This window comes from Panicum hallii, chromosome 1, assembly GCF_002211085.1.
Source record: "Panicum hallii strain FIL2 chromosome 1, PHallii_v3.1, whole genome shotgun sequence".
Lineage (NCBI taxonomy): Eukaryota > Viridiplantae > Streptophyta > Magnoliopsida > Poales > Poaceae > Panicum > Panicum hallii.
In genome coordinates this window covers 8,357,290-8,381,095 of record NC_038042.1, presented here as the reverse complement: position 1 = coordinate 8,381,095, position 23,806 = coordinate 8,357,290, and the positions used below count along the sequence as shown (strand labels likewise).

Sequence of the window (23,806 nt, the reverse complement as noted above, 5' to 3'; positions counted from 1 at the left end):
GATTGAAGCAGGTACTTGTTAGGTTGCATAGACCTGGACTCGTCTCTCTGAAGTTTGCCCGTCAACGGCGGCGAAGGGCCGGAGTGAGCAGTGGGCGGCTGACGCCGGCGACCCCGTGACCGCGAGGTGAGAGCCGTTGCGCCTGCATGCAGCTCTGGAGTCTCCGGTGGACTCCATTATGATACCTTTTCCATCCCAGTCGCCAGTTGTCGCCGTCCTGCTCCCGGGCGGGCCCCACTCGCACACTACCACTACCAGTATGGATTAGGTTGCCCTGCCCGTCGTCGTCTCGTCGCCTCCGTCCGCCGTCGCATTGCTTTGAACTCCGGCCGACGGGAGGGGACCTCCTGCTCTGATAACAACTATTCATCCACACTGCTTTGAAGTTGCCGGCCATGTTTGCTGACCTTTTAATTTCCTGTATCGTGTGGCAGGAGGAAAGCCTTGCTGCATAATTGCATTGGCTTTTCGCCATTTGCTTAGTGGAATCGACTTTTGGGGTCTTTCCTAGTCGAAGGCTAAAACAAACCAGAGGTCAACGGGGTCTATTTCAGCCGAATAGGAGACGCATGTTCCTTAGATTTTATTTTGGAATTGTGCTAGGTGTTGTGACGTGTACTTGAAAAGGGGTGTTTGATGGCGCCAATCAACAAGTGTTTAGTCTCCACACATCTTTATTAACACAGAAGAGGTTTGGATGGATGCATTTTTTTACTTAGATTTTGATGGATCTAGTAGCTGCACAAGTTATACAATCCCCGCTTCTCTAATTTCTACATATGACCTCCTTTTTTCTTTTGGTAGAAATAAATTACTTCTGCTCTGACCTTAACACGGATGATGTGTACAAATTGGTGTGGTCTAAATGTGCCAGAGGGCTTGATTGCAACCTTTTATTTCATATTATTGAAATTATGAGATTTTATACCCATCTTCAGAGCTTCAAAAATACATGTGTTTTGATTATTTTTTTCTAAAATCCCCATAGAAAGAACTTCACGAGCCATATACATTAATTTTCACCATTAATCCATAGTACGTACGTTCCTTCTTTTTTCAAAGACGACCATCTGTATGTTCCAATTCGTCTTTCATGAATAGTAGGGGGTGCATCCATAAGTCCACAGGTGTAGGCACCTAGTGAACTTTGGTAAAAAAAAAACTTTATCAGACTTCTATTAACCAAGAATTTATTGGTTGGCGATACCAGTACCTCAATCAACTTCGTTGCCTTTTTTGTTATCCGACTCTACTGACTAGCAAGATTACTATGATATTCAGAAAAAAGAAACATCGCCGGCTCGATGCACGCAATGGGCAAAAATAGTCTGAACATCACATAAGCAGAATTATAATAGGAGATAGGAACATGATTGGTCCAGACTCCAAATGGATGTCCGTAGCAGTTAGAAGAATGACTCAAAAGTAAAGGTCGAAAGAAAAAGACAGCAATCGAAGGAGAGAAAGGCAGGCGAGGGGGACGAAACTGGGCGGAGCAAAACCAACACGAACAGAGACGATCAGAAAAGTACAATCTGCGTCGTCAGAATTTGTCAGGTTTTATTGCGCTCGCCGAAAGACAGCCGCCTCGAACGATACGACGCGACACGACGACCTTCGCTTCTTCCGCCACCGAATCCACCACAAAAACCACCATTTCTTGGGGTTTTGCTGCCTATTCACCGGAGGACGGCGCCGGCCGGCCAAGAAGAACAAGAACAAGGGAGAAAGGAGGGATTTTTGTGGGCGAGAAGGCGGCGGTTTTGGGATTTTTCCTGCTCCCTCGGTTCGGAGTCGGCCGGCGGCTCCGGCTTCGTGAGGCTCTGTGTGGTGGTGTTCTGACGGAGCGGAGATGTCGTCGGTGATGGTGGAGCGGGCGACGAGCGACATGCTCATCGGCCCCGACTGGGCGATGAACCTGGAGATCTGCGACATCCTCAATCGCGACCCTGGGTGAGGACGATCAAGGAATTTCTCTTCTTCGACTTTTCACCTGCGGTTTTCAGGGTTTATTCTACAGTTCTATTGCTGATATTTGGGGTTTTCTGAATTTTATTGAAAGCTGATTCCATTTCCATCAAGCGTCGGGGGCTTAAGTCTGGCTATTGAATTTTTTGGTCGGGAAGATGTTGACCTTTCTGGGCCGATGAATTTGGTCGACATGTGTCATCAGTTCATCTTAAAGTGTCAAGGGAAAGAGGTTCAGACTTCGGGAGCGTTGGGTTCTCAATTGCTCCATCTTGCACTGTGATTTTTTTTTTCAGCAGAGGTGTGTTCTTGGATCGGCCAATTCATGTGGTTCTTCTGGGTTACTTTCCTGTCAAGTTGTTTCTTTTTTAAAAAAAAACTCCTGTGGAATTGAGTTATACTTTCATGTACTGTCGTGTCATGTCTTCCGGCTGAAATGCAAAACTTCAGGTGTCAAAATGTTGCGGTCGATCAGAATTGTTCGTTTTCAGGGCAGTTTTTGTGCAGTAGTGTACAATCTGTCTTTGTGACTCCTAATTTTATTTTCTGGAGGAGGTTCAATCTGTCTTTGTGACGACCCTGCAGGTTAAATTGTGAATGTTAAATTCCTAAATCAATTGAACCGTTTAACAAAGGGCAGTGTTTGAACTTGATCATAGTTGTTGTATTGGGATTAGTTCTTTTGTAATTTTGTTAAGAGATCGGGTCTTCGCCATTGCCAGTGTTACTAGTTAAATACTTAAATCCGTGATCTGAAAATATTTAACAATAGTAAAACTACAAACGTTGACTTATTTATGGACATCTGATTTGGTTTTCGTTTGTCTATAGGGGACTTGGGCTTGTCATTTATGTTTTGGTTGCTAGGATTGTCAGTTTTTATCATGTAGACTAGTGACTGTGTTATGAATTAAAGAAAAAGGGGGTGGATTTAGAGGGAACTTTGCTCAGGTTTTGCAATTTCGGTATTGATATGATCCTCACTTGAGGAATGCTTATAAAGGCCATACATACTCCTCAGTTCTCAGGTCTTGCTTGATGCTCCTTTAAATTGTTTGAAATTGGAGTCTTGCTGGTTTAACCTTTTAGGTCTGTCTTAGTTTTTTTTTCTCGAAAGACGCAGGAGAACTGCACGTCATTTCATTTAAGGAAGAAAAAAAAGGGGTGAGAACCGAAGTTAGAAAAACCTCGGCCCCCTCAGTACAACACACCCACTTAGTTTGTTACTTACAAAAAAACACTCCGTGACCAAAAAAAACCAGGCAGGACCTAGGGGGCCTGTTGGAGCGACCTATCGAGAAGTTCTTTGAGCTGTTATTGCACATTTTTTCCATGGCATGTTCATGGAGTTAATTGGGGCATTACTTTCCGGTTGATGTATAAATAGAGAGCATCTTCTTGGGATTGGTCTAATTGTATCTGTTTTACTAAGTATGGAGTAATGGCCAACTAACTATATGATAAAGGGAACTTCCATGAAACTAGAGCTGCATTATTGTACTCCAGGCAGCTTATTCCAACAAAGTCCTCTTGATGTTCTGTGATATTTTGTATTAAAGATTTTCATATTTTCATAACATAGGCAAGCAAAAGATGTGGTGAAGTCCCTCAAGAAACGCATTATACACAAGAAGCCAAAGGTCCAGCTTCTTGCTCTCACGGTAAATATGATTCAGAAACCCTTCCTGGTGCTTGTATTTGGTTCATCATTTATTTCATTTGTTGTTAGAAACTTTTTGAATGATTCCATTGATTGGTCCTCTTTGATGTACTGTACCTTTCGTATTACAAGTACATACACATTTTCTTGAAAGACTACTTGCCAATGCATATAATATAGTTGTTGTAGATAGCTGTGATGAGTAGTGTAATGACACTGAGTAATTCTTGATGGTCTTTCCAATTTGACCACTGGAATTGTTTCCATGTAGTGATGTATGTTCTATGTATCAGACAAAGGAATGTTAAGGAGACCATTAAGAACATTTGATTGATACTCACATTATCAGGATTTTTTTTTCCCTCAAACACGCAGGAGAGCTGCATATCTTTGTATTAAGAGGGAAAAATGGTCCAATTACAAAGTGACAACCCCCACCTTGGACCAGAGTGGGGGTTGCCGGTGTCTAGGTGAAACTAATTACAAACAAACACACATTATCAGGATTCAGCAGTGAATGATCTGTACTTAGCAAGTTTAGTTAAGACATAATATGGGAGTCCTTCTGTTATGACCGGCATCAAGTTCCAGCGCCGTAACAAGCGCCACCATGGCTATGTTATGGCTTGTGCATTGATGCTATGTTCACGGCTGCGTCACCATGGCCGTAACAAGGGTCATAACAGGGAAATGTTCTTGTAGCGGATTATGAGTTATGAAGATATTCTGCATTTGAAATAATCTGCTCCGGGTCAAGCTTGAAATTCATAATCACAGTTCATTAATCCTTTACTGAATTACGGAATTGTTTAACTTTATTTCAGTTGCTGGAGACGATGATAAAAAATTGTGGGGACATTGTCCATATGCATGTTGCTGAGAGAGACATACTTCATGAAATGGTCAAGATAGTTAAGAAAAGGGTATGTGTGTAGAGTGTAACCTTAATATACTTATTGCCAAAAAAAAAACCTTGATGCCTTCTCTTTTGGATTTGTAGAATGACTATCATGTAAAAGAGAGGATACTCACGCAGATAGACACTTGGCAAGAAGTTTTTGGTGGAGAACGTGCAAGATATCCACAATTCTTTGCAGCATACCAGGAGCTCTTGGTATTATTCTTACATATCAAACATATTGTAATATTTTATTCATTTCTCATTTTTGAAACTCATTTTCCAAATGGGCACTGTCTACAATGTTGCAGAAGTGACATTTCATCGATCATTCAATTTTGACAATTGTTAAGCATGCACGAACATGATTATGTCTCCAAATTAATATTCTTTGTTGAGTATCAATCTTTTGTATAACTGATTCAGTAATGTTTCTCCAATCTCCATACATATGCTAGCGTCTTGGAGCTGTATTTCCTCAAAGATCAAATGGTTCTGTGCCAATCATTACTCCTCCACAGACTCAGCCTCTACAAAACTATCCCCCTCCTTTACGCATTTCTCAGCAGGACGAACCTGAGCTGTCCATTCCTGATTTCCCTGCATTAAGGTAAACTTTAAATACTTTCATTATATAATTGACATGTTCAACTACTGAAGTAAAACAGAATGGGAATATGGTGCTATGTTTTTCTTTCTAATATAGCTTATGCAGATATGGTGTTCCTATTACATCTTTATCATGATGCCATTCATCTAATTAATGACTATTATTAAAAGTTAGAATTGACAGTGTATGCATGTTGTATAGTTCCTTTTCCATGAACTGTTTTTGACAACACGTTAAGGAAAAAAATTAAGTGAATAGCTAAAACCCTGAAGTATATGTTCTCATGTACAATGTCTGGTAAAGGCATTCAGAATTTTATTAAGTGCTTACTTTCTGGTGGTCAGATTTGTTGCCATCTTATTTTCATGTTAAGGTTTCTCAGTTTGACATTTATTGTGGTTCGCTGGAGCAATTGCTTTCTGTTTCTTTCATGTTTTGGATGTTTGTGAACTTTTAGTTGTCATCTGTTAGATTGCATGGCCTGTGCTTTTATACAAGTTTGGGAATGATCATGGTTGTTTCACCAGCCTTACAGAAATCCAGAATGCACGTGGTATCATGGATATTCTTTCAGAGATGTTGGATGCTTTGGATCCGAGTAACAGAGAGGTACTTTCTTGATGCACCTGTAGCTATTCTATCCTCAGAAAATAATTGTGCTTTATATAATGGGTGGAAGAAACTGCCAGTGATCACCTTCATCAGTTTTCAACATTTTATTGCAAATCAATCTACCTGCAGTTCAAGGTTTCTAAATTATACTGAATATGCAGGGACTTAGGCAGGATGTCATTGTTGACCTTGTGGATCAATGCCGCTCCTACAAGCAAAGAGCAGTAGAGCTTGTCAACAGTACCTCGTAAGTTTCCTTGGTGACTCTTGCCAGTTTTATGATGACTTGTAAAATATCAGAATGAGAATATGTTGGTGCCAACATATTGTGTAGTGCCACACTTAATATTATGGTGCAATATTTGCCATAACTCATTAATTGCAACCATGCAGCCCAATGTCAAATTTTACGTTTTCTTATGACTTGTGCATTGATGCTATGTTTGAACAGGAATGAGGAGTTGCTCAGCCAGGGTCTTTCTTTGAATGATGATATGCAGCGTATCCTTGCAAAACATGATGCTATTGCTGCAGGTATAGCAATTTGGGTAGAAAAGCCAGAATCTCTGCAGTCACAAATTGAGAGTTCTGCAACAAGAAAACCAGATACTGGGAAAGAACCAGTTCAAAGGTTGGATCATCATATTAAGCATTTGGTTTAAATCATTGGATACGATTCTAGTAGGCATGTGACACTCGTGTGTATATGGAATTTTGGATTCTCAGAAACTCTTAGAACCAGTGTTCATCAAACTGTTCACCAGGCAAAGCAAAATTAGGGCAGTTAGTGCTTTCTGGATGTTGGGACAAATATTTTTCTCCATTCAAGTTTATATAATCCCTTCAGGACCTAAAAAATTTAGGGCATAAATCATCCATATAACAAAATCTCGACGCGAACAAATATTTCTGCTGGTAGGGACTGATCGGTTCCCATAGGTTTACTGAGCCTGCTTGGAACTGGATGCAAAATTGTTTGGTAGCTCTCCTCTCCACTAATCCTACGGCAGTTAACTAACTAGGTTCAGTTTTCCCTAACTTATGGCTTTTTCTGTCTACATATTTCAGGTCTTCAGCAAGTACAAGCGCCACCAACCAGTCTCCCTTTGAGATTTTAGCACTTCCTGCACCTCCATCATCCAGTAGCTCAAAAGCTGCTGTGGCACCAGCTCCTAAGATTGACCTCCTTAGTGGAGATGATTATATCAAACCCGAACCTGCAAACTCCCTGGCGCTTGTTCCTGTCACTGAATATTCAGCTTCAGATCAGAACGTCTTAGCCTTTGCAGATATGTTTGAACAAAATACTGCCAACAAAAGCAACAATAACCTTCCGAACTCTTTTAATTCCTCGAGTTCAAATTCTATTTCATCACAAACATATCCTCCTCCAGTAAGACCTGCTCTGTCTCAGCATCCAGCGGCTTATCCAAATGAGGCCACATCCAACGCCATTGCACCTTATGATCAACAGCCCCAATTGAACTCTACAAGTTCATCGAATGGGCAGCCAACTTATGGAGCGAATCACCAAAAGCAAACCCTATATTATGGTAATAGATTTCTTTCCCAACGTTTGCTTGTTCTACAGTAGTTTCCTTGTGTTTATTTCTCAGTATGTTGGAAAAGATTGATTACTATACCTTCAATTAATAGACATATATTTTTTAAAACACTGCTTTCTGATAAAATCCAAGCTCGGTACAAGACTTTTCACAATAAACAGGAACACATTATTGTTCTTTTTCAGTGTTATTTTCAAATGTGCTGTGACTACAGTAGTGTTACGAAACATCCTTCCCTGTGTAGGGCTAATGTTTTATCAAAAAGTTAGCTCATCAACTTTGTCCAAAAAATATGCATGCTCCTATCCGTTTTAAGATAGCTCCAGCATTTGGCAATCACTTTTATCAGGTACAGATAATCGAAATGGAGATATCCCGCCAGCGCCATGGGAAATCAAACGATCGACTAACCCATTCGACGATGACAAACCAGTTGGGACAGCATTACAACCAGAAAGTGTGCAACCCCAACCGGTGCAAGTCAGTCAGCAAGGTAATGGATTCATGCCAGCACAACCAATGCCAAGGGGACAGCCAGGAGGAATGCAATTGCAGCCGGTTGCTGGCGCACAGCTGGGGCCTCCACAGCCACAGCCTATGCAGTTGAACATGCAGTACGGTGTAATGTACCCTTCGATGCAAATGAACCAAGGAATGGTCATGTATCCCCAGCCGGCATTTGGAGGAGGATATTTTGGGATGAACCAACAGCAGCTGTATGGTGTTCAGATATCTGGTAATGGATATGGCCAACCATCTGGGGGCTACTATATTCCAAACGCTGCATATGCATATGTTAGCGCAAATGAGCTTTCCCATAGGATGAACAGCCTTTCAGTTCAAAATGGTGGTTCAAATGGAACGACAGCAAATAAGCAGAGCAGACCAGAAGATTCACTTTTCGGTGATCTTTTGAGCATTGCCAAAATGAAGCAGAGCAAACCTGCAGCTGGTAAGGTTGGCGGCTGATAAGGGCAAGTGAGTGGATAATAGGCTCACCTTATATTTGAAAGCTGCAGAAGCATTTCCTTGAAGTACATAATTCTTTTGCCACTTTTGAGCAATTGCCAGATGGCTTATCAGTGTCATCTCACCTGAGTAGGAATTCATATTGGAAAGTAAAGATTGTGATATTTGGTATGCTTATGGTAATGCCTCATAGAAAGAGTGTTTATATGTAAATTCTTGAGTTCAGTAGTAATATATGCTGTCATAATTCCCCTCTGCACAAATACCGTGCACAAACAGAGGATGCGTTGGTGTCCCACTGTCCCTAGCCATACACCCCTGTTCCTTTTCCTCTATTTTTTTTTATCTTCACATTTCTTATTTGTAGCACTGCCTGATTCAAGGTAGTCACTAATCTGTGCGAATGCAGGGGCTAGCCGTATGTTATGTAGGTTTATAAGTTTTCTCAATCAATTTTTATAATCATCATAATTGGATAAAAGAGCTGCATGGAAAACCTATATATATTGGCTCTTGCAATAATAAACATGACGACATTAGCAGAGACTGCACATTGGCATTACAGCCGAGAAGTAGGCAAACCTTGCCAGCAGCCACAAAGTTCATGAAGATCCAAGTTATTAAGTTAATCTATTTTTCCTGGAATACGTAGGAGAATTATGTATCATTTCATTAAATTAATCTACTCAGTGTTTTTCATCCGTAATATGACAAAGTAAAGCAGTGATGAGTGATCCTTGACCCCCTCGCAGACAAAGAAGACCGAATTCCAGTTTCCATGCAATCAACTGTGACCAGGCAATTCAATAGCCGAAGGCCTGTTCTTTTTCCATGGATGTCATAAGGATGTAAAACTTCTCCAATGGAAGCAATGTCATTATGCAACAATATCTCAACAACTTGTGGTCATTTTCTGATCCTGTAGGGAAGCCTCTCATCAGCTGGGCAGGGGAAAATTGTAGAGCGGGAAATGCTCTGCCTTGTTAGCAGAGATCCTGTTTCAAGTAGCCGGGAATCAGGTTATCAGCTATATCGGTTTATTAGAGAATATAGAACCAACACAAATCGCATGACATGATAGATATATAATATCTGAAATTTTGTAACATGAGAGCATCTAAAAATCATGATTAAAATCTTTCATTATGAAGATTAATGCCATTTTTTTTCCAGTTTGTATTTTACCATCATAGCTGTCAAGCCATTCAAAACATTTCAAAGACTAATGACCAGATGATAAATGAGATACTGACCTGACTGATCATAAAAAAATGGTCAAGGTTTAGCTTTACAAAGATGTTAATCTGTGTTCGATTTTATTCACATCAAAGTTCTGGATCAACTCCATCTTCATGATTATTGTGCCTGTGAATTGCGCCGCGAAACACATAGCCAGGTTCGGTCCTCCTCTAGCAATCCTTCCCCTGAGACAGGTATATGCAAGTGGCCTTTCTCAGATTCCTGAATTTCAGAGAGAAGAGACGGATAAAGTACAAGAAACTCATCAAGCTGATCAAAAAGTTTTAGATAAGCTAAATACTTAATCTGCACAACTGCACTATTTTATTTGAAAATACAGTTATATTCTCTACAACTCCAATACATACAATTGAAGGTATATTATATTCTTAGACAACTGTAACAGATCTTATTAATCGACGTGTTATAACATGCACTGAAAAATAAGCGGAGTAATATTTCTCCTTTTCTCTCAATTAATGGAAAATGTATGTTTTTCTTCTTTTCCTCTGAGCTAAGGACTAATGTGTACAACTGTAGATTTTTTTTTACGGATCAGCAGGGGAATCCCCACTTATGCTTCTTATTGAGCCAAAAGAAAAAAAAACATTACTAACTACATAAGTGACTAAAACAGGTGACCAGGAGCCAGCCAGGAGAAAAAAAAACTTATAAAGTTACAGAAGTTACAAGATTTGTCTATCCATGAAACAAACTGTTCATGCATAGTAGACTTCATTAGCATAATGATTTCATTCAGTCCAACTGCAGATTTTACAGCTTTACTGCCTCGAAGACCCGTTTAACAAGACTATTTATCATTCATAATCCTCGTTAAGTTTCTCAGTTCATATAATCTTCCTAGACATAACCTACTTAATCAATGGAACATATTCAAACACTATAATTAAGCACCCAGAAAATTTCTTATTTTTTCAGTCAAGTAGTTGAAAGATTATTGAAATGGATATATTCCACAACCGATATATTATTTCACACTAAACTCAAACCTGAATTACAACTGAGTATGGAGGTGGCATTTGAAATGTGACGGAGCTGTCTTCATAACTGAAGCGTACCTGTTGTGAAAATAACACCATGAATAAGCTTGCTGTAAATTGCAGTGAAATATATATTTACTGAGCAAAGGACAACTCATTTTATGACACACGTTTATGTCAGTCAAACAATGGTTCAGGAATAACATGATGCCTACAACATACCTAGGGGTTCTGTAACACTGTTAACTGGTGGATGGCTCGCGACCGCCCCTCTCCCCTCCCACCCACCACCACCCCTTCCCCTACCCTCCACTACTCCAGCCCCTCACCGACGCCTACTTCAAGCACGGCGACCACCTATCCGGCCGTGTTCGTTGGACGCTCCAAGGCTAAGCGTTGGAGAGACGTCTCCCCGGTGAGTGCCCCTATCTCTGGTGAGGGCTCCTTCAAGGACGCTCTTCTTGCGGCTTCGCCCCGGTGACAGCTTTTCACTGGTCGACAGTGCACCGCGCCAGCAACTCCCGGTTGCGACATCCCCAGCCGCTCGGAGCATCACACCGCGTATCGTTTTGCATCGGGGGGAGCGCCTACGTCCGGTGGAGGAGCGCTGCACCGGTGCTGACGGGTGGGAGAAGGTAGAGGGCCGCCGGGCTCGCCGCGACCACCGGCGCCTAGAGCTTCCTCCCTGGTGTCCCGTCCCGGCAGACCTCCGAGGACTCTGCTTCAACTGCTTCTCTCCACGCCACCGTGCGGCGGCATGCGGCGACAAGCCGCGCTGCTTCAACTGCCGCGCCCTAGGACACCGTTCCTACTCCTGCCAACGCCAGCGCGTCCTCCGTCGTCCTGTGACTTCGCGCTGCCTGCAACTCTCTCGGCGTCTGGAACCCGTTCCCCCCTTGAGCCTGGTCTGGAGGCCGATCTTTTCGGCTCCGGCACCCATGGCCTCTGGCGCAGCGGCAGGCTCCGACGCCCAGGGAGTGGGGACGACCAAGAAGTGCCGGCGGCGTGGCCGTGCTGGTCGCGGCCGGGGCGGTGGCCAAGGACCGCCTGACTCTGGCGTTGAGGCTGCCAATGGGGCTGCGGTGGCCTCCTCCGCACCGCTGGGCTCCACCGCGCCCGCTAATTTTGCTCAGCCGAAGCCCACGAAGATTCTTGATCGCTCTGCCAATATCTCTCATTGGGAAGACGACCTCGCCCATGCGTTGGTCATCTCTGTGATTGACGATGTCGCTGCGTCCAACGCCGGCGCCATTGCCCGCCGGTTTGAGGTCGAAGAAACAGAGCTGCTCCTACGTCCTTTGGGGCCAGCTAGTTTTCTTCTGATCTTGCTGGGTCTAGAGCTAATGGAGCAGATCTACAACGGTGGAAGACCGATCATCACCTCAACTCTGCGGCTTCATGTCATGCGATAGACACGCTTCTTTCTGTCCACGGCGGCTTCACTCCAGTTCGCAGTGGAGATCGAGCTGCTGGGCATTCCTGCTCATGCCTGGGATCTCTCTACTTCCGAGCAGCTCCTCAACGACTATTGCTGGATCAGCGGGGTCCATCCGGCTACGGCTGATTGTCGCGACTGCTTCCGTGTTGCGACTTGGTGCTCCGATCCGGTTCTAATTCCTCCTGAGTTGGTTCTGGAGATCGTTGAGCCCACGCCCGCTGCTGGAAGTTCCGATCAGGAGAAACGTACCCTGTGCTACCCCATCTCGATCTCCGTATCGGCGTTCGACCAGCCGGCGAGTCCGGGAAATCCGCCCTCCCCTGGCCCGGCGGACGACGATCATCAAGGATGCAGAAGACGCCAACGGCGCAGCCCTTCACCTGCTCCTCCTGCGCGCCGGGCGCTCAGCTCTCCGCCGGCGAACCCTGGTGCCTGTGCCTCTGTGCATGCGCGGCTGGGTCCACATCCTGTGGCTGCCTGCCACGTGGTGATGGCTCAACGGAGGCGTGACCGCTCGGTTCCTGCGGGACACAGGCAGCCCGTGGCCACTGATTCGAGGAGCCCTGCCGTTAATTCTGCGGAAGCGAGGAGCCCGCTGCACCTGAACCGAGGGGCCCCGCCAGTTTTTCTGGAATTGAAGCTGCTACAGGAAGCGTGGTGCCCGTGGTCACCGTTACAATATATGATCAGTTGATCATCAAGAAAAGGATAGGAGAAATCACAGGCGTTGATCGTGGCAGTTACTTCACCAACGGCCACGATCATTACTGAACAGACATCTCCTCCCTTCTCCACCCCTTCATACATGTATAAATACCAGTGATCAATTAATAAAGACTTGACTTTTGCCTCACAATTACTACTGTAATTTAGTTCTAAACACGTTATCAGCACTTGTTCTCCACGGAGCCACAGGAAAAGAAGAGAGTTTCATCTGTAAGTCATGATGCACAGAGAACTCTCCCTTGTTCTTCTCACATTCATCCTTCGCTTCATGAACGACGGCCATCCTCGCCGGCGTGGTGCTGCAAACCCCAGCCGTCGCATGCCACGCACTCGCCCTGCCCGTCGTCGCCGCCTTGCCCACGGACCCCGAAGGGAGGATGCTCGGGTCACCCTTGATCCCGAGCGCATCAGGCAGACCGGCGGTGACCCGGGCGCGGGCCCTAGCACTGGTGCTCCGGCGTCTTCTCCACAGGCGGTGGCGGACCTGGGCCCTACATCACCTGCGCCGGCGCCACAGCACCGGCCTCCGCTGACTCGTGGGGATGGGTGGCTTTACCCGCCTTCACCATCGCCTGAGCGGGTGGCCGAGCGGTTGCAGGCTTCGGAGACGCCGCAACCGCTCCGCCCACTCCGCCACTGTCCCCTCCATGGATGGGGGCCGTGCCCGGCCCGGACCGCGGTGGAACCGCCGCCACCCGCTACTGGATCGGGCGCCCTCACTGCCGGCGAAGTGGCACTGCAGCCAAACCCGACGTGCCCCTCTGACGAAGCCGGGCCCTCGGGCACATCTTCACCGCCGCCTTTGCTCAGCCCGAGCGGCAACCGGGTGATCCGCCGTTTGGCGCATCACCTCTCGCCTCGCCCGCGGCCGTCGGGATCTTGGGCTTTGACGGCACTCATGCCCGAGGGAGAAGGTGACCGCGAGCGCTCGCGTTCACCCCCTCGTCGCCGCCTCTGAGACACCCGGGCGGCGCGGATCCAGGTGGCGCGGCGGCGCAGCGCACCGCCCCGGGCGGCACGGCCCCGGGCGGCGCAACCCCGCGCGGCGCGGCGGCGCAGCGCCCTGCCCCCGGGCGGCGCGGCGGTGCTGTCCCCGGGCGGTGCTGTCCCCGGACGGTGCAGCCCCCGGGCGGCGCGTGCCCCGGCCGGTGCGGCGGCGCGTGCCCCGGCCAGCGCGCGGCGGCGCGTGCCCCACAGGAGCGGCGGCTGGTGGTGGGCGGGCTGGGCGGTTAGGGTTCCAAACCCTAACCGCTCGGTCCTATCCTTTTTACAGCGGTTTTCACCGCACGGGCCGCCGTTGGCCGTGCTGGCCGCGTGCGCCTGCGGGCCGCCGCTGGCCGCGCGCGCCTGCGGGCCGCCGCTGGCCGCCCGCGCCTGCGGGCCGCTGCTCGCGGCGCTGGGCCGTGCTGGCCGCGCGCGCCTGCGGGCCGCCGCGCTGGGCCACGCTGGCCGCGCGCGCCTGCGGGCCGCGCTAGCCGCGCGCGCTGGTGGGCCGCGGAAGCTGCTGGGCTGTCTTTCGTGTCTGGGCTGCCTAGAAGGACTTAGTTTCAAATGTTATTTAATTTTTCTAATTTCCAGCAATTAGAGTTGATGATGTTTAGGGATTTAAATGTTAATTTTAACCCTCAGCTTATGACTTTTCAAGTAGCATATTGTATTAGGAATTTTTCCAAGGTTTTATAACTTGGAAAATATGTCAATGAATATTTTCTTCAATATTCCATATATTGACATATGTTTTATTTGCATTCCTTCCAATGCATATTCAAAAATTTAATTCATCTTAATTAAATCCAAGTGATTTAATACAAGCAAGAATATATTTAGTCCTTCCACAATTGATGCCACATTATTCATAAAATTAAGTTACCATGTGTTCTTAATTTTTCTGAATACTATATAAGCTGCATCATTAACCTTGCCATGACGATTTTTGACCTCTTGCATTATTTGCAATTGAGATCTTAAATTATCGTTATTTCATGCAAAATGGCATATTATTCATCTCAATTGGGTTATTTCTTACAACTCAATACGAGCAAGCATACAATATGTTGTGCTACTACACATACTACAACACACCCATGATGATTTCCTAAACAGAAAATCTCTGGTTGCTTGTGTAGGATCAATGGCCAAAGAGTTTGAAGAACTCGCTCTCGATGGACATAACTATCCTACTTGGGCGCTGGATATCAAGATCAGCCTTGCCTCAAAAAACATTCTGAGTGCATTGCTATCTCCTGCAGAGAGGACTGAGCCACTGCATGATGCCTACAAGTACAACGCATTGTACATTCTCAGGCATCACCTCCATCACCTCCATCCTGATCTGAAAGTAGAATACGTGATGGAAGAAGAGCCAAATGTACTATGGTTATCCCTTAAAGACAGGTACGAGCAACAGAAGGCTGTAATCTTACCTGAGGCGAATCATGACTGGACTCATATTCGTCTCCAGGACTACAAGTCCATAGGTGATTACAACCATGCTATTCATAAAATCTGTGCTCGTTTGCGTTTTTGTGGCAAGGAACCTTCAGATGCGGATAAGATTGAAAAGACACTTCAAACTATGCTCCCATCTGATAGGGTCTTGCAACATCAATACCGTGCTCGCAATTATCAGACTTACTCTGAACTCATACATGATCTGCTTCAGGCAGAAAAGCACGATGAGCTTACGATGAAAAATCATAAGCAACGTCGTGTTGGGGCTGCCCCTATGCCTGAAATACATCATGCTATGAAAGATGAGAAGAAAGGGAATGGCTTCAAAAACCATTCCAAGTTTTCTGATAATTCAAAGAAGCGCAGACGCAACAAGCGTAAGGGTAAGAAAAACACAAAGGCTCTGAGGAAAGACACTACTACTTCCAAGGATGAGAAGTGTAAGAAGTGTGGATGCTACAACCATCCCACCAACAAGTGTCGCACTCCTCGCCACTTAGTGGCTCTATACCAGCAAGCTCTCAAAGGCAAGGCTGCAGAAGGACAGGAATACGAAGCTCACTTCGCCACTCCATCCAACTTGAAGGCTGATATTGGAAGCCCAAGCATGAGTCAAAAGGAACCATGCACTTCCAACCTTCCACTCCTGACCTACACTGAGCCTATGGACATAGATAACGTCATCGTCGACTATAGTTTGGATGACGTCTTTGGAGACCTCAACTAGGATCCATAAGAAATCAGCTCTCTATTGTCCGTGTGTGTGTATGGGACATATGTATTGTAATAAGTCTCGAGACATCGACTATAAGTGTGTGTACACTTCATACTCTATTGTATTATTATGTATGTAATTCTATGTATAATTAATTGAGTTCTTACAATTCTTTAATTATCTAGATTTGCGGGAATCAATCCGATGGAGGAAGAATTGTGCCTAGTAGATAGTTGTACCACTAACTCTATTCTTAGGGAAACAAAATATTTCCAAACTCTTACTAAGAAAACAGGAAATGTTTTGACAATCGCTGGACGCGATGCAACAATAGTTGGTTCTGGACGAGCCACTATTACGCTCCCTATGGGTACACAAGTTACAATTGAGGATGCTTTATTGTATCCCGATTCAACTCGTACCTTATTGAGTTTCCGAGATATTCGGAAATGTGGTTAACATATTTCTACACATACAGAAAATAATGAGGAATTTCTTCTCATTACCAAACCTTCTGAATATGGCTCTAACATTCTGGAAAGAATACTTTCGCTTCCGTCTGGATTGTACTACACATACATAAAACCTGTACCTCATGTTACGTACAAGGTGATTTTTCAGAATGTCGACGCATTCAAGATTTGGGATGAACGCCTTGGCCATCCTGGAATAGGAATGTTGCGGAAAATCACAGGTAATTGCATTGGTCATGATTTAAAGTCTACTAAATTTCCTAAACCTTCTGATTTTATATGTACATCTTGTGCAACGGGAAAGCTAATCTTAAAACCATCTCCGCTTAAGATTCATGCTGAGCCACTTAAGTTCCTTGAACGCATTCAAGGCGACATTTGTGGCCCCATACAACCACTGTCTGGACCGTTCAGATATTTCATGGTTTTGATTGACGCATCTACACGATGGTCACACGTGTGTCTCTTATCCACACGCAACCATGCCTTCGCTAAAATCATGACGCAAGTCATTCGATTGAAAGCATCTTACCCTGAACATCAAATCCAGAAGATCCGCCTGGATAATGCGGCAGAATTTGCTTCTCGAGCATTCAATGATTATTGTATGGCCCAAGGAATACACGTTGAACATTCCGTACCTTATGTACATACTCAAAATGGTTTAGCTGAATCTCTTATTAAGAGAATTAAACTCATTGCAAGACCTTTACTTCATGAATGCAATTTACCTACTTCTTGTTGGGGTCACGCAGTTTTACATGCTGCTGATCTCATTCAACTTCGCCCAACTGCATATCATAGCACTTCACCGTTGCACCTAGTGCGAGGAAACCCCCCAAGTATTTCCCATCTTCGGAAATTTGGATGTGCGGTGTATACCCCTGTTTCACCGCCTCAACGAACAGCTATGGGACCCCATAGGAAATTGGGTATCTATGTGGGATACCAATCCCCATCGATAATCAAATACCTAGAGCCCCTAACCGGTGATTTATTCACAGCCCGGTTCGCTGATTGCATCTTTAATGAAGATCATTTCCCGGCATTAGGGGGAGAATTTAAGTATCCTAACGAATGCCAGGAAATCAATTGGGATGACAACTCCATCCTATACTCAGACCCTCGTACTCAGGAAACTGAACTTCAAGTTCAGAAAATTATAGAATTGCAACACTTTGCTAACAATCTGCCTGATGCGTTTACTGACTATAATGGTGTCACAAAATCCTTGAATCCTGCTGTCAATGCGCCCAGCCGAGTGGAGGTACCTCGAAAAACCATTCAACCCCCTTCTCAACCGATTAGGGGGAGGGCTGCTAAGCGGGATAATGCTTCTAATAAGCGACAAAGGAAAGGGAGGAACACATGATTCTCTAAATCAGTAAACGAAAGTCAACTTCCGGTTGATGGACACCGAGTGGATACAGTACATCCACAAACTAGCACTATAGTGCACAATTCAGATGTTGCTGGCACATCGGAACACCCTGAACCCATTCTTCCTATGAATCAAGAAGAATTACACGGGATACAAGAAATTTCCATTAATTATACTAGTTCTGGAGAACTGTATGATCGTAAGAATACGGTCGTCAACGCATGTTTCTCATCGATCATAGCCAATAACCTCCTATCTGATCCAGATCCTAAATCCATGGTAGAGTGTCAACAACGCTCGGACTGGAACAAATGGAAGGAAGCAATTGACTCCGAATTATCCTCACTAGCGAAAAGACAGGTATTCACCTCAGTGATACCTATACCTCATAAAGTTCATCCTGTTGGATTCAAATGGGTTTTCACTCGGAAACGAAATGAAAATAACGAGGTTGTGAGGTATAAAGCGAGATTAGTTGCGCAAGGGTTTACTCAAAGACCCGGCATTGATTACAATGAGACATACTCTCCTGTTATGAATGGAATAACTTTCCGATATTTAATATCATTGGCAGTACAAAAGCGTCTATTTTTGCAATTGATGGACGTCGTGACCGCATATCTTTATGGGTCACTAGATTCGGACATCTACATGAAAGTTCCTGATGGAATATCTGTATCGAATAATGGCAAAAACCGTAACTTATTTTGTGTTAAACTCAACAAATCTCTCTACGGCTTAAAACAGTCTGGGAGAATGTGGTACAACCGACTTAAGGAATTCCTTATGGATAAAGGTTATTCTAACAGTGATGATTGCCCGTATGTATTCATTAGGAAATCTTCTACAGGCTTCTGTATTATATCAGTTTATGTAGATGATTTAAATATCATTGGTCATAAACGTGATATTGATAAAGCATGTAATCTTCTAAAAACAGAATTTGAAATGAAGGATTTGGGTAAAACCAAATTTTGCTTGGGTTTGCAACTTGAGCACCTTCAAACGGGAATTCTCGTTCACCAATCTGCATATGTCCAGAAAGTATTGAGTAAATTCAATATGGTCAATGCATATCCGTCCAAAACTCCAATGATCGTTCGGTCCCTTGAGAAGGATAAAGATCCTTTCCGACCACGTGAAGATGGAGAAGAGGTTTTAGGTCCTGGATACCCATACCTCAGTGCAATTGGAGCACTTATGTATCTAGCAAGCAATACCAGACCCGATATTGCATTTGCAGTAAATCTACTTGCTAGACACAGTGCCGCTCCTACTAAACGCCATTGGAATGGGATTAAAAATATTCTCCGATATCTCCAAGGCACGGCAGATCTTGGTCTATTTTACGAAAGAAATCAAGATCCTAGCCTCGTCGGATATACAGATGCAGGTTATCTTTCAGATCCTCATAATGCAAGATCACAAACAGGATATGTTTTTCTGCATGGTGGAACTGCTATGTCCTGGAAGTCCTCTAAACAGACTCTGGTAGCAACGTCCACAAATCACTCAGAGATCATTGCACTATATGAAGCCTCACGTGAATGCGTATGGCTAAGAAGGGTGATTAATCATATTCAATCATCTTGTGGAATTCAACCCATTGAGTTACCCACCATTATCTACGAAGATAATGCAGCTTGTGTTGCACAGATGCAACAAGGTTATATCAAGAGTGATGCTACGAAGCATATCTCTCCTAAACTATTTTACCCTCACCAACTCCAACAAAGTGGTGAGATAAATGTCATGCAAGCTAAGTCTTGTGATAACCTCGCAGACTTATTCACTAAGTCATTACCTTATTCTACATTTAACAAATGTGTTAAGGGCATTGGTATGCGCCGACTTAGAGATTTGCTTGCATCAGGGGGAGCATCTCTTTGATTTAAATATACTTATACATCACATTGTACTCTTTTCCTATATGAGTTTTGCTATATAAGTTTTCTCATATTAGGTTTTTAATGAGGCAATGTCAACACAAGTAAAGGTCTATCTCTTGTTTTTCCCTTCGGGTTTTCGATAGAGATACCAAGAATATATACTGTTCATTTTCTCCAAATTTTTCCCACTGGGTTTTTCTGGAGTTTTACGCAGTATATATATATATATTATTGCAAGCCTTTATTTCACAGGGTTCCTAAGAGATTATACATGATGGATAACTGCTCAAGGGGGAGTGTTACAATATATGATCAGTTGATCATCAAGAAAAGGATAGGAGAAATCACAGGCGTTGATCGTGGCAGTTACTTCACCAACGGCCACGATCATTACTGAACAGACATCTCCTCCCTTCTCCACCCCTTCATACATGTATAAATACCAGTGATCAATGAATAAAGACTTGACTTTTGCCTCACAATTACTACTGTAATTTAGTTCTAAACAGTCACGGCTGCCTCGGCATGCATCGAGCCTGCGGCTGAAATTGAAGCCGCGCCAGCATATGAGGCGCCCGCTGCTCCTATTCCAAGAAGCCCCATCATTAACTCTGAGCTTGAAGCTGCTCCAAGAAACGAGGCGGCCGTGGTCGCAGCAGCCTCGACATCCGACGAGCTCGTGGTTGAAATTGATGTTACGCCCTTTTTCGAGGCGAATGTGGATGAGTTTGATTCTGTTCCGGGATCAGTGGCGCCCGCCGTCGATTCTGAAACCACCCGGCAGTGCTGCACTTGACCCCAGCGCACCTCAACGTTGGCCCAGGTCCACTTGCGCCCAGCACTGAGGGGGCAGGTCCAGCCAAGAACACTGCATCCCCAATCTTGGATGGCAAAGATGACTTCAAGCGCAGCACTTTGTCTCAGCCTGCAGTGGTCACAGGAGAATCTGAAACCAGCGCCTGGTCTCCTACTCTGGAGACTGTCTGGTCCCTTGAAGATCAGCCCGCGCCGGTCACCCCTGCTCCGCATATGAGCGTCTCCGGCTCTGCGACAAGCCCAGCTGCTGATCCGGAACTGGAGCCATATGATCGCCAGCTACAACTGATCCAACACCCAGCCTCCATGGTGCAGAGTTTTGCACGAACCTACACCAGGCGTAGGAAAAAGCTGCAGATTGTTGTTCCTGTTCAAGGTGCAAGGACGCCCGGGTCGGGGTCAACACCAATGCGCACCGGCACGCCTTCCCCAAATCAGCGGACCTGCTTCTTGGCAAAACTCACGAAGAAGACACCAAGAATTCTCCCTACACCGCGGGCTACCAGGCTGCGCTCGCATGTGTGCACTCCGGCAGCTCCACCTCGCTGCAGTCGCCGCATCGCTGGAGCTGCGCCTGAAATAACCGGTGGAGGAGCCCCTTCAAGATCAAAGAAAAAAGTGATGAGAGCTTTGGACATCATTGGGGAAACTGAAGAAATCTCTCAGCAAGCTTTGGAGGAGTACAGCAGGTTATTCTCTCAGTCTGCCTGTCTCTCTGAGGTCCATGTCCAAGCTATGGTAGCGCTGTTCGGATGGGCTACGCCGGATGAGCAGGACCTTTGAGCAGCAGTTCTGTAAGGTCGCTCTTTTTTCAGTCTTTTTGATGTATCCATCCAATATTCTTTCCTGGAACGTTCGTGATCTTACTCTAGGGCCCGTCAGGACACAGTTCGCTCCTTGGTTACCTCCTGTCAGGTTGATGTAGTTTGCTTGCAAGAAACAAAAATGGCTGGTGTTTCTTGTGGAATTATCCTTTCAATGTTGGGTACAGATTTCACCAACTGGGTGGAACTGCCTGCTGTTGGTGCAAGTGGTGGGATTTTAATTGCATGGCGACATGGCTTAGGACAGGCACATGCCTCTTGAATTGATCATTACAGTGTGTCCATTCAGTTTTCCACCAACGGCATGCAACCATGGTGGCTGACCTGTGTGTATGGCCCCAAGGCGATTATAATAAGATACTGTTCTTACAAGAAATCAGAAACCTAAGGGCGTGTTGCCAAGGACCTTGGCTTGTGGTTGGAGATTTTAGTCTCATCACGAGTATTGAAGATAAGAATAATGGAAACATCAACAGGGCCATGATGGGAAGGTTTCGTCGCCTAATGAATGACTTGGAATTCAGGGATCTGCCATTGCAGGGGCGCAAATCCACGTGGTCTAACCAGCAGGATACACCAACACTTGTCAAACTGGACAGAGCACTTTGTTCATCAGAGTGGGAACAGCTTTTTCCCAACTGTCTGCTACAATGTACTGCCACAGAAGGGTTGGATCATTGCCCATTACAGCTAGGTTTGAATCAAAATTCAGCCTAATAAGGCCAGGTTTCATTTTGAGGCATTCTGGACCAAACAAGAGGGATTTCAGGAAGCAGTAGAGTCTGCTTGGTCGAGTGTACCGAGCTCTGCCTGCCCTTTTGATACTTTAGCAAAGAAATTCAGAGCCACTGTGAGGGGTCTCCAAGAGTTGGAGTCAGAAGAAGATTGGCCATGTCAATACTCAGCTGGGGTTAGCTAGAGAAATATTGCACCAACTGGAAATAGCTCAAGATCATCAGACTTTGTCCACTTTGGAGATTTGGTTCCGGAACAAACTCAAGCTTCACTCTCTAGCTCTCTCCTCCTTGCAGCGTACCATTGCACGCAGCCGCTCCCGGATCACATGGCTCAGTGAAGGTGACGCCAACACAGCTCTCTTCCATTCTCATGCTCGGTATAGAAAGAGGAAAAACTTTATCAGTAAACTCACATCAGATGAGGGACTGGTTCTTACAAAGCATGAAGAAAAGGAGCAGAATATTTTCAGTTTCTACAGTAATCTGATAGGGCAAAGTCTGGATAGAGAGGCTACAGTTAACCTGGATGCACTGAATATCCCAAGCTGGGACCTGGCAGATTTGGATGCACCATTCACTGAGGAAGAGGTTTGGAAGACAATTAAATCCTTGCCGGCAGACAAAGCCCAGGTCCTGATGGCTTCACAGGGAAGTTCTATCAAGTTTGCTGGCCAATTATCAAACCTGAAATCATGGCAGCCATTTCAGCAGTTTGGAGCAGGAAATTCAACAATTTTGCACTACTAAACTCGGCCTATATCACCCTTCTCCCTAAGAAGGATGATGCTGCGAGCATCAGGGATTTCAGGCCAATCAGTTTGGTGCATTCTTTTGCTAAGTTCATTACAAAACTGATGGCAAATAGGCTTGCTGGTCGCCTGAATGAAATGATCACACCAAATCAGAGTGCTTTATCAAAGGACGTTTTATCCTGGACAACTTCATGTTAGTGCAACACACAACAAAGTTTCTACATCAACAGAAGCAGGCACGATCCTCTTAAAGTTAGATATCACCAAAGCTTTTGACTCAGTTTCCTGGCCTTTCTTGTTGGAAGTACTGCAAAATCTGGGTTTTGGACAAATTTGGTGTGATATTGTTAGTGGGCTCCTGGCTACCTCCTCTGCTCAGATTCTGCTTAATGGCTCCCCGGATGACAAAATTGAGCACAGACGATGTCTGCGACAAGGGGATCCTTTGTCCCCAATGCTGTTTATTCTTGTCATGGATGTGCTTTGTTTTTTGGTGAAAAAGGCTTCAGAAGAACAACTCTTGCAGCCCCTGTCCAGAAGAGCCTGCAACACCGCATTTCTCTTTATGCAGATGATGTGGTCATTTTTCTCCAGCCTCTATCAGTGACATCAGACTCACATTGGAAATCTTGCAGCTCTTTGGTGAGGCCTCTGGCCTTAAAACAAATGTGCAACAGAGCACTGTCCTTCCCATTCATTGCATGGCTGAGCATATAACAATCATACAAGATCATCTCCCTTGTCTGATCTCTGAGTTTCCTTGCACTTATCTTGGTGTGCCTCTCTCACCTCACAAGTTAACCAAAACTCAGGTGCAGCCCATTGTTGAAAAAATTGCTGATAGGCTACCTGGTTGGAAGGCTGATCTACTCACAAAAGCTGGTAGGAATATTCTGGTCCCAAGCTGTGCTCACTTCCATGCTAGTGTATCTGTTGCTGGCCCTGGACCTCCCTACCAAGGCTTTGGAAGCAATTGATAAAATTAGAAGGGGTTTTCTATGGAAGGGAAGAAAAGATGTGAGGGGAGGACATTGTTTAATAGCCTGTCTAAAGTTGCAAGACCACCTAACTAGGCGGCTTGG

The 23,806-nt window shown here is 45.1% G+C and overlaps 2 protein-coding genes across 12 annotated transcripts in view; one reads left to right on the top strand and one right to left on the bottom strand.

Annotated features, from left to right (window-relative positions):
- Window positions 1-1,400: 1,400 nt before the first annotated feature.
- LOC112881124 (TOM1-like protein 9) lies at window positions 1,401-8,595 on the top strand. 2 transcript variants are annotated; one of them, XM_025945827.1, is made up of 10 exons: window positions 1,401-1,953; window positions 3,551-3,629; window positions 4,453-4,551; window positions 4,629-4,742; window positions 4,985-5,136; window positions 5,664-5,745; window positions 5,910-5,995; window positions 6,200-6,379; window positions 6,817-7,301; window positions 7,663-8,595. In XM_025945827.1, exons 1-10 carry the CDS (start codon window positions 1,853-1,855, stop codon window positions 8,280-8,282), a joined length of 1,998 nt encoding a protein of 665 aa, XP_025801612.1. In that variant the 5' UTR covers window positions 1,401-1,852; the 3' UTR covers window positions 8,283-8,595. The 2 variants fall into 2 exon arrangements, with proteins under 2 accessions (XP_025801612.1, XP_025801616.1); XM_025945831.1 differs by lacking the exon at window positions 1,401-1,953 and adding an exon at window positions 1,987-2,269.
- Window positions 8,596-8,818: 223 nt separating this feature from the next.
- The window catches only part of LOC112881018 (proteinaceous RNase P 1, chloroplastic/mitochondrial-like), a 49,219-nt gene continuing 34,231 nt past the window's right edge, over window positions 8,819-23,806 (bottom strand). For 2 of the 10 annotated variants that reach the window (XM_025945802.1, XM_025945776.1), the window contains exon 5: window positions 9,611-9,743. Coding sequence is in view for 3 of the 10 variants with exons in the window: in XM_025945732.1 (XP_025801517.1) it covers window positions 9,639-9,743; window positions 10,532-10,600 (174 nt within the window). In the remaining 7 variants the exon portion in view is untranslated. Of the gene's footprint in view, window positions 9,278-9,535; window positions 9,744-10,531; window positions 10,601-23,806 lie in introns of those variants that run through there. The other 8 variants (XM_025945796.1, XM_025945769.1, XM_025945732.1 and 5 more) reach the window with 7 other exon arrangements.

Coding starts and splice junctions, on each gene's coding strand:
- LOC112881124 (XM_025945827.1), top strand. CDS start 1,853: ATGTCGTCGGTGATGGTGGAGCGGGCGACGAGCGACATGCTCATCGGC. Junction 1,954..3,550: donor ATCCTCAATCGCGACCCTGG/GTGAGGACGATC, acceptor TTCATAACATAG/GCAAGCAAAAGATGTGGTGA. Junction 4,552..4,628: donor TCAAGATAGTTAAGAAAAGG/GTATGTGTGTAG, acceptor TTGGATTTGTAG/AATGACTATCATGTAAAAGA.